The sequence below is a fragment of the Medicago sativa genome, chromosome 4, assembly GCF_051527215.1.
Source record: "Medicago sativa cultivar Bolivia chromosome 4, Bolivia_mono, whole genome shotgun sequence".
In the NCBI taxonomy this organism is placed as follows: Eukaryota; Viridiplantae; Streptophyta; class Magnoliopsida; order Fabales; family Fabaceae; genus Medicago; species Medicago sativa.
This window is the reverse complement of record NC_140752.1, coordinates 5,234,261-5,245,266: the sequence shown is the minus strand read 5'-3', so window position 1 is coordinate 5,245,266 and position 11,006 is coordinate 5,234,261. Positions and strand designations below refer to the sequence as shown.

At 32.5% G+C, this 11,006-nt stretch overlaps 1 protein-coding gene across 1 annotated transcript; it reads right to left on the bottom strand.

The window, feature by feature from the left end:
* Window positions 1-3,021: 3,021 nt before the first annotated feature.
* On the bottom strand, window positions 3,022-6,920 carry LOC146925698 (plant UBX domain-containing protein 7-like). The gene is made up of 7 exons (XM_085758095.1): window positions 6,792-6,920; window positions 6,474-6,695; window positions 5,822-5,899; window positions 5,662-5,730; window positions 3,979-4,122; window positions 3,775-3,835; window positions 3,022-3,497 (listed from the first exon to the last, which is right to left on the bottom strand). The coding sequence occupies exons 1-7, from the start codon at window positions 6,897-6,899 to the stop codon at window positions 3,319-3,321; spliced, it is 861 nt and encodes a 286-aa protein (XP_085614221.1). The 5' UTR covers window positions 6,900-6,920; the 3' UTR covers window positions 3,022-3,318.
* Window positions 6,921-11,006: the final 4,086 nt, after the last annotated feature.

The window sequence follows — 11,006 nt, the reverse complement described above, 5'->3', positions numbered from 1 at the left end:
CACATTAGCATTACAAAGCTCAGTGCATGTGGAGATAATCCAATATGACACGTAGATTTGGTTACATGGTTTTGTGTGTCACATTAGCATTACAAAGCTCTCTTTGATGATTTAGGTAGGTGATGATTGAACAGAGACATACATGTATAAATGAAACTAGCGTGAGTTAACTCACGCATGTGTAAAATTAAGTAATGTTTGTTTTACACTTGCGTTAGTTAACTAACGCAGGGGTATTTTGGTCAGTTTGACTGGGTGAGAGCGAAACTTGCTCGGAGAAGAGCAGAATTCATGTGTTTTTCATTACATAATAGCCACAAGTTCAACCGTTATTTTGTCGATGTGCCTTCAAATTTCATATTCATTTTGAAATTTTATAATTTTTCAATAATTTTTTAGATTAATTAAATAATTTTAATCTACTTATTATAACTTCTATTATTGTTGTTGTTGTTGTTGTTATTATTATTATTATTATTATTATTATTATTATTATTATTATTATTATTATTATTATTATTAGGGATAAATATATTTTTCAAGAATTTGTGTTTATTTTATGAATTATTGAATGAATAAATGATTCAATGAATGAAAGATTGAATATATGAATGAACGATTGAACGAACGAATGAAGTATTGATATAAAAAAAATCCGAGTTTCTGTCAATCTTTCTACCTCTGTAACTGATAGAAACGACAATTAACTTAGGTACCAACAATAGTTAACTGTTGTAGCCAGCTGCGACTGTTAGCCATCGTTGTAGGTTTTGTTTTGTGGTTCAGGTCGCATCGGCAATTTTAGTGGTCCATGACGCACAAAAACTTCTATAAATTGAAGTGTTTGGTTCATTTGTTGTAAAACACAACCAAGAACCATGATCACTTATCCAATAAATTTGAACACCAAGTTAGCCGCATTTTACTACAACGGAGAAAACCCAATATGTTTAGGGTCTGAGTTGATCTCATGTTGTGCGGATTGAAGGATTAGCTGGACCAAATCAATCATCGACTTAACCACATAGACACGAGGAAGGTGGACAATGTTGTGTATTTTTGTACATCGAAAGACTCAAACTGAAACGTCATGTTCACCATATATGAAGCTCATGACCAACGACGACGTGAGAATATGATTTCAATATTTGGTCAGTACAGTTCTAAATCAAGGCTTGCATGATATTCGAGAAAGTTTGATTCGACTCAAGACCTATGAAGAAACCAGGGCTTGCATGGAAGAACCAGATAAAGTTGTTAGTTTGGTTGATCTATGATGTATTATGTTGTGTTTTATTTAGTGTTTAACGTTGTTGAATTATGTTTAATGTATGTTCTTGTTGTCTTGCATGGATATTGAGTGGTCTTGTTCAATTATGATTAAAACCATTGTCGAATTATGTTTAATGTATGTTCTTGTTGTCTTGCATGGATATTGAGTGGTCTTGTTCAATTATGATTAAAACCATTGTCGACAAGAATCGAAACCTTAAAGAAAAGCACACTCTATAGTTCCAAGCAACACCATCATACCAACCAAAGTAAGTTTAATAAAGTGTCGGTGTTAATTGACCACTACCAATAAAGGGTCACTGAAAATCCAAAACAGACAAATGAACTGGTGAAGAGAATACAAAATAATACACTGATAGCTTCCCACAGTGAAGATGAATAAGTTCAATATTTTCCATAAACAACATGCAGGTCTTCCAAATAATAAGAGACATTTGGGTTCTAATTTCCACATAACCCAGAATACTTGTTTTTGAAATGGTGGAACAGCTGTTTGTAAGAAATTTGTGAACTCAGCAGTGTGCATGTAACGTCACTTGCTCAATTACCTACCAGAGATATATATCTACACTTACACCTATCATTAGTAATTTATTTACCATAGTATCCTAGTGCACAGTTAAGTCATAGAAGGACGCTCATGGTGAATTAAAGACTTGTCTAATTATAGTTTATTACTTTTGACTATGCTGAACCTACTTTAATTTGGGTTTAGCTTCTGGTAGCTTAATATTTAAAATTGACTGCATTTGGGTTTAGTACTTTTGACTATCTTGAACCTGCATCATCCACTTTTTTAATCCATTTGACCTGTTAATCTTGCAGTGTTGCAATTTATTTTATTTTTTTATTTTTAATTTAGATTTTAACTTTTCATCTTCTCTCTTGAAGCTCCCAGTCCCACAAACACAGTCAAGTTCTTTCACAAAGGAATTTATTTCTTTCACAAAACTGAGAGGCACAAAATTGTCTATTAATCTTCCTCCCAAATTTAGCAAAAACACTTTGATGGAGCAGTAACACGAACCGAACTCGCTAGCTATTGAATGGCAACTTGCCACTTAATTGAACCAAGCGAAAAGAGGAAACAAAAGTTACTTATTGTGTGATGGTTAAAAACAAACTAGAAGTATACCAATAAGTGGAGTACGAAATTCTGCACAGAAAAACAACATAACTTCAAAAGAATGTTCCTATAGATTTTCAGTTCCAAAGCAAAACCCAAAAGAAACATCTTGGATTTTTTTTCTCTCTTTCGATACAATTATATGGAAGGAAAATAACTGAATTGGGAACATTATAGAATACAGGAACCTAACAAATAATTTCTGCAACATTAAACAGAACTTAAGTAGAAAACAGTAGAGACCAGATGGGTCAAATCGACAAAAGTGACAACAACGCTTGCCCTATACAAATCGAAGGACCCATAGACAGATAAGAAGAAAAGATCTAAGATGGTTAACAGAATGAAACAGACGGGATGAGAAGGAAACAGAGACGGGATGGGTCAGATGTAATGAGAAGTACAACATAGTTTGTTGATACAAATCGGAAGGAGTGACAGACTGAATCCAAAGGAGAAGGAGCCAGAGGAAGATGAGAAGGAGAATGGGCCATGAAGCTTCTTGTTTTTCATTGTTTTGACGCGTTGAACTTGGAGAAGACAAGTTGCAGTCAAACTAGTGAGAAAAAATAATAATAATGATAATTGTTTAGCAACTTGTATTTAAAATAAGTGAATGATGTGGTTAGTTATGATTGGTGTCTGTTAATAGAGTGTGTCAAAATGTGTGACCCTAACATTTCTCTATTTAACATTGGTACCATATGAAGATCGGAAACTCCAAGATGAGATAAGTGTCTATGTCATACACGTATCAAACACTGATAATTCTATTGTACACTTGGATATATATATCCAAGAAATATCCAAAAAAAAAAAAAAAATTTCAAAAATATGCTACTGGATATTTTTTCAAATTATCAAAATTAAATTTCTGATCTAACCAACTTTCCCTCTCGTCATATCCTGAGTTTCTCAAACTCTAGTGAGGCTGTTTCTTGCAAGTTGCCAGCAACATTTGCATCTTTATTATCTCCTCCGGTCATTTCACTTGATTCTTTCACGCTTTCCAATGAAGCTGCCAGTTTTCTTTGAACTTCCTCATCCTCCTCTTCACTCGATTCTGAATCTACAGTAGCTGTAACATCAACCAAGATTATGACGATGACAAATACAGTTTTACCATCCGTAATGGGCATAAGATTCTGGTAGAAAAGATTTTTAGCACAAAACCAAATGAAATAAGGTAGGTTGGCAAAGTCCATCTATTAACAACGATGTAGAAGATATCAATTATATGTATTGTTGATATATAAAAAGAAGCAAATTAGTCAACAATACAATAAAGAAACCTTCAACATTGAGCTGACCTGAAACTGAACAAACCGGCAGCAAAAAAGAGAGTAGCGACAAACCTTTAGTTTTTGGTCGGCTGGAACTTCCTCTAGGACCAGCATCAAGGAATGTTAGCAGACCCTAAACAAACCACAAGGCTCGTCAAATCAGTATGAAATATTAAAACCAACAGAGCCCAAGATTTATGTGTGAATAACGTTTCAGTTTCCCTAGAAAATGTTTCATTCATAGTAAGCTATAAAGTTGTATCACATATCACATACTTCAATTAAAATTTCAGGTTGAACCATTCCTCCCCAGCAGCGCATCTTTTGACCAGTGATGGGATCAATAATAAGCACGACAGGAATCAAATCCAGTCTGTAATCAGTGCAGACCTTGTGGCCTTCAGTTGTATCATCATATACCTGTATGCAAAAAACAAACAATAAAAAATTGACAAAGGCAAATTGCATACAAGACAATAGTGCACAATACATGATATGTTAAATATTAGCAACAAAAACTGTTTCAAATGTCACAATATAGCCCAAATGAACGCCAAAGCTACATTCACTTTAAGCATTTGAAATACCAAGGAATTAGAGTCAATTCACAAACTAAAGCAGTAGCCATGCCATTTACAATCAGAGCAATGTTTATGCAAGTCCAAATCACTAAGACCCAACCTTCCCTTCTTAAACCTACAAACAGACAATACCAACCAACCAACCAACCCACCCATATTTTCTCTCCCAATCCTGGTCAAACAAATTTCAACATAACCACCTCAGTCCTTTGACTATGCCTACAGAACTAAGAAAACGATCACCTATGGGTGAATAAAATAACAAACTTCTAAAGCAAAAAGGAATTGGTCCGAATTATCAAGGTTCTTTGATCGGAGAGCTTATAAACCACTGGATCCAAGATACTAACAACCTATAGATTAACCCCTAGAACAAGTCCCAAATACATAATGCCATACCATGATTCCATAACCAGTGAAGTTAGCTAACAAGGTAAGATTTCCAACATTTATATCTGCAACGCAACTATTTCCCCCAAATTAACCATCGGATTTAATTTGCGGAATAATATCTAATAGAGTAGGATTGCAATCTGCAAACTCTAGAAGCATCACAGAAGTTTAACAAGTCCTCCACAGATAAAAATCTAGGGAGTGTGTAGTTCAAGTATGTTTAGGGATTGGGCGCATGTGCTTCTTTGATATTTTGCTTTTTCTGTTGTTTGTTTTCAGTTTTTAGGAGTATCCTTATTGAAGTACACATAGATACGCTTAGTTAGTCTCAAATATATCTAGCCAAACAAGGCCTTATCACGTAAATCATCATTAACACTTAAAATTATAAGAAATAGTCTGATTCATCTTTCAATCAATTTTCCCTCTCGATATCATCTTTCTCACCCACCACCATTAACACCCCAAAGAAAGAAAAAAAACATTCATGTTTAAAGACACCACTAGCCAACAGCTTCTAGATTTGAAGAGTTGTGGAAATGATCAAATTTTTTTGCAAAAAAAAAAAATGAAGCAAAGAAATTAATGATTCTTGTGCAACGTCGGAGTAAGAAAAAGAGAGTTCTGGAAAATGTGGAGTAAAGATTGCATTCAGAGCAGAAAAGATGAAAAGAATAGCGCTCACACAAGGAATAATAGAATAAGGAGAGACACATGTGTTGTTTAAAATGAGTCGTTTAATCATAACCATCTATCATAATCTAAAGGTTCTTAATTGTTCCTATCATTCTCACGTAAAAAGATAATCTCCTTAGATATCCCCTACCTATATATATATTAACTTCTCTACAGAGACTGAGAAAATGACGTGGTTAGGATATGTCCAAAGGTACCCACCATTCATAGTAACACTGCAAAACTAAATTTAAAATTAAAATTGAGCCCTTGACCACCAATGTTAAAGTGAATAGAGAAACAAACTGACCTGCCAAAATATGAAGTTTGTACTAATGATCTGAGAAACAGCATCGTTTGCCCATGTATCCCGATTAAGCTTTACAAAGAAAAACAAATGTCACCAGCAGTGACAGTGCTGAAACAAATATTCAAGAAAATTGAAAAATGGAGCACCAAGAATATAATACCATAAGTGAACTGAATTCCTTGGTAGATTGTATGTTCACAATCAACCACTTGTCCTGCATAGAAGCAGCAAACTTTGCCTGCACTCAAAGATCAAACCTTGGTCAAAATTTGCATATAAGTTACATGTTTCACCATTTCACAATATATGCACTACCACCCATTTAGAGTGAACCCCGCCACATAGTATATGCAAGCAAATTCAATATTCTACAATCAACTATTAGATTATGAGTTTCTGTGCTAGTCCTTTTGAAATGCACATGTATAAATGTATGTAAAATTGCATTTGCAGAGCTTATTAACTCGTTTGTGCAGATACTTCCAATAGCAGATAGCGGGAATAAGACAAATAATTTACAATTTAAACTGCATAGTAGATACACATTAATTCTCAGGAAAAAAAAAATAATACCCAAAAATAAAGATTTAAATAGTCAATAATGAAAAGTCACAGCTTTTACACAAAAGTCACAGCTTTTACACACAAACATTATCAAATACATACATGCATAGTTAAATAGGGCAAAATTGAACTCAAATCTCACGAATTCTCTTTATTAAATTTTTATATTGGGTCTGTCTAATTCATCCTTACAAAACCATGCGACATACAAAATACCGCCACCGATAATACAAGGAAAGTATTTTTACCTTAATAAAAGAACCATTGAACATTAGATGAAAAGGAGGGTGATAGAGAGAAGCAAGTTTGTCACTCTCTGATGTAGAGGAAGCACCTTGCTCCGATTCAAGAGTTTCCCTAATAAGAGGCAAAGGAGAAGAAGGATCACTTTGATTTGCAGTATCCTTTAATGGCGGTTTAGTCCCAGATAAGAACAGTTTAAGAGCCTCCTCTAGATTCCAACTCGTAGCCTGTTGAATTAAAACAATAACAACTTAAAAACGCTTTAAAAAATGAAAGATTCAACAAGCATAGACATAAGTATAGGAATGAAGCAATGAACGAACCTGAAGGAAGTGTTTAGCAGTGGCAGCGGTTTGGCCTCTAGCGATTTCAAGGAAGTAAGAGACCAAAGTTTCTTCATCGTTGGGATAAGATAACGTCATTTCTTCCATTCAATTTCTGATTTTGGAATTAGGGTTTCGACGAGGACGATGATGATTTTATGTTTACTCTCTTTCACACCCGGGAAATACTTGTGTGACATTAATGTCAAGGTGACATTAACACTGTGTTTGGTTGAAGAGAATTAGGAGAGAGAGAAGTTGAAGGGAGAGAGATAGAAGAGAAGTTGCCCACTTCTATAGTTTGGCAGACAAGAGAAACAGAGGAGAGAGAGTAAAAACCCGTGGGACCCACACTTTTTTTAGTCTCCTCTCAGGTGGGAAGAAATAGGGGAGAGAGTCTTATTTACCAATTATACCCTTATTGCAAAGAAAAGAGCTTTCAACAAAAACAAGAAATAATGAAATGAAGCACCGATGCAGAAGACAGCCATGGCAATAGCTAGACAATAATATATATTGATGAAATCATACTAGTGAACAGAGACATTGTTCCCATTTATTATACCACAGCAGTTCAAAAATACCAATTTGTAAACGAATCTAGATATGGGTATTACAAAAAGCACATCCTCAAATCATATCATATATTGAATTAAAAAACGAGGATGTGATTATGTGAACCAAGAATGACGCTAGTTAGGGGGGTTTGGAAAAAGAACAGGTTGGGAATTTTGTGGGTTGAAGAGTAAGTTAAGTGTATTTAATTTAATTTGGTAAAAAAAAGTATATTTATTTCAATAAACTAATTAGATGTTTCAGAATTTTTTTTATTTTAACATAAAATACAAAACGTCCAAACTAATTTATATTTAAGTGGGTAACAAAAAATAATAATTAAGTAGTTAATTAAATTAATTTAGGTTAATTAAGTTAATTAAATTATATTATAAACAATTATTTATTAATACTTTAACTCAAGGGTATTTTTGACCATTAGAAAATAAACAAACTTCTCTCTCTCCTATTTCTCTCTTCTTTCTCTTAAACCAAACCATATATCAAATCTACTATATTTCTCATCAACTTCTCTCTTCTCAAAATCTCTCTCACCTTTTTCTCTCTTACCATTTTCTTCTCATAACCAAACACACCCTAAATCTGCGCCACACATTGGGTGACATTAGATGTGTTTGTTATGTGACCCAGAAGCAATAACAATAACAATGTGTGACTCAGATGCAATGACACGGTGACATTAATGTCACTGAAGTGTCACCTTTCACCCCTTCTAACTTCTCATCAAATGAAGAAATCTAATATTAATATAGTATTGCTTTTGTTTTGCCACTTCATTCTCTTTTTTTTTTTACTTATCAAATCAAATCATAAAAAAGGTCACTATTATCCTTAAGGGTTAATTATTATATTTTTGATCCCTATAAATATATTAAATTTTCGTTTTAATCCCTCTTAAGTTTTCCTTCAATTTTTAGTTCTTATAATATTTTCAATCACTATTTTTGGTCCCTATTTTTAAGTTAATTTTTGTATTTTTTAATGAAATTGTGCAGAAATGTGTATAATATTGTAAAAAAAAATTAGAATTTTTTAACAAAACACAAATTAAATATAAATATGAATTTTTAAAGGTCAAAAATATAAAAATTCATATTCAATTCATGTTTTGTTAAAAAATTCTATTTTTTTTTGGGAGAGATTATTATAATATTATGTATTTTTCTGCAAAATTTCATTAAATAATATGAATTTACTTTAAAGTTGACATATTTATAGGGACCAAAAACATATTTAACCATATCCTTAATATGTAAGGAGTAGTTATAATAGTTTCAATTTATCAAAATTTTAAAATAATCTTTCATTGTATACTTTATTAGTTAAAATAGTCATTGACATTAAAATGTTTCGTTAATATTGTCATATTAATCCTTTATTATATTTATTTATTATCATATCAGTTCTTATAAATAATCACTTACTGTCATTTCGGTCCATATATGAAAAGAGTGTTATTGTGATCATTGATAAATTATTTTTTAGCTTTAGAGATTATTTTGACTGACATACTGCACAATCATATTAAACGAAAGAAGAAAAATTAAATTTAAAATCAAGAGTAACAAAATGATTTTCGACATACAAAGAAAACATGTAAAACTGAAAAATTTGTCAAAAAAAAAATGTAAAACTAAAAAAGAAATTAACAAATTAAAGGAATGTAACAAATATATTTGATATTTTACAAAAGACCATACAAACCCAATAACAAGAGAAATGATAATATCCTCTAAAAAAGAAAAAGAAAAAAGAAATGATAATAATGAACTGATGAGAAATTATTAATAAAACGTTGCAATGAATAAAAATATCCATTAGTTGATTTCAACTACTAAGTCAGAAACCCAAAAGAAGATAATATCAGCAAAATCGTGATACAGTTTTGAATCAACAATTCAGGGGTTTGTCACGGCAAAATTTTTGCCATGCGAGGATAAAATCGTGGCACAATATTATTAATAAAACGTTGCAATGAATAAAAATATCCATTAGTTGATTTCAACTACTAAGCCAGAACCCCAAAAGAAGATAATATCAGCAAAATCGTGATACTTGAATCAACAATTCGGAGGTTTGTCACGGCAAAATTTTTGCCATGCGAGGATAAAATCATGGCACAATTTTGGATAACATTTAGTACTGTATTGTGTACTAACGTCAAAATCAACTTCAACATCCTCCACCCTCATGTTTAACGTCAAAATCAACTTCAACATCCTCCACCCTCATGTTTAACGTCAAAATCAACTTCAACATCCTCCACCCTCATGTTTAGCATGGATCTGAGTACACTATAGGCGTTTTAGCATGGATCTGAGTACACTATAGGCGTTTAGCATGGATCTGAGTACAATTCCCACATTGCAATTCTTAACCCGACTCTGATACCATGTTAAATGAGCTTGAATCTCAACCCAAAAGTTAACTCAAAGGATAAAAGTACTCAAACATATTTAAAGATTCAACAGCTCTGAAACCTAAGCAATGTGGGACTAATAACAATTTCAAACAACTTCAAAACAAAATTCAACATTAGGGTACTTAGATGATACAGGTTGATCGTCTTTGTGTTGGTTCCTTTTGAGGAGAGATTCATAGGATTGAGAAACACATCAAAGAGAGTCTTTATGAACTTGGGTGAGTCTTGGAAAACCAAAAGAGAAGATCCTTAAAATATCAAAAGCTAAGGGTTGGTTTTCTCCAACCCACTATCAACTTTACAAAGGAATACAAAGGCTAAGGAAAAAAAATTTAAGAAAAATTTTTCTGTGTGAAAAAAAAAAGCTTTGGTAGAAAACTATGGAGTCAGATCTTCATCAACAACAACAACCACAAGTAAATTCTTCAGGTTTAACAAGGTTTAAATCAACACCAAGTTCATATTTCAACAACATCATTGACAAAAAATTCTACGAGCATGTTTTCAATAAACCATCAAGTCCAGAAACAGAGCGAGTTTTTTTCAAGGTTTATTAACAGTTTTGGTTCAGAAGATGATTTACTAGCTCAAAAAATCTCAGTAGATTCAACAGTGAAAGAAGAAGAGGTTAATAATCAACAACAACAACAACAAGATCAGGGTTCGGCTTCAATCAACAGTGAACACGTGGTTCATCAGCAGAGTAATATCAATCAGTATAATTACATTTGATTATGTGACATTACTGATTTCGATCCGAATCGATGAAATTTAGAAGAATAAGTTTACATTTGATCTATAAAATTGAAGAAAATAAGTTGTAAAAGATTTTCTGGTTCAAATTAGTAATTACTAGTATGTGGACTTGTAAGGTATTGTCAGTGGCATGTACAATTTCAATAAATTGATTTCAACCCAGTTTTCCTTGTCCTACTTTAAAGAGAAAAAAAAAATATAATTTTCCTAGAAAAATGTTAAATTTTAAAATTTTCTTGCCAGGGGATTTTAAAAGGTATTCCTTTACAAAATTGGCTCACCAAAACTACCTCTTTATTTCTATATCTATGCCAGATGGTGTGTGACGAGCATATGTATCTCTCATAAGTCAAGAGCATTGCATCAACTAAGCATATATATTCTCCAATGAAGTCGTCTCATCTACAAACAACAAATTTCCATTCTTGAGGATCACATATTGTATGCTCTTGCTGTCAAAA

Excerpts from the sequence above, each read along its gene's own strand:
- LOC146925698 (XM_085758095.1), bottom strand. The coding sequence starts at position 6,899 with ATGGAAGAAATGACGTTATCTTATCCCAACGATGAAGAAACTTTGGTC. Across the intron at positions 6,696-6,791 it reads CTGCTAAACACTTCCTTCAG|GCTACGAGTTGGAATCTAGA; the intron begins GTTCGTTCATTG and ends TTAATTCAACAG. Across the intron at positions 5,900-6,473 it reads TCAATGGTTCTTTTATTAAG|GCAAAGTTTGCTGCTTCTAT; the intron begins GTAAAAATACTT and ends CTTTGAGTGCAG.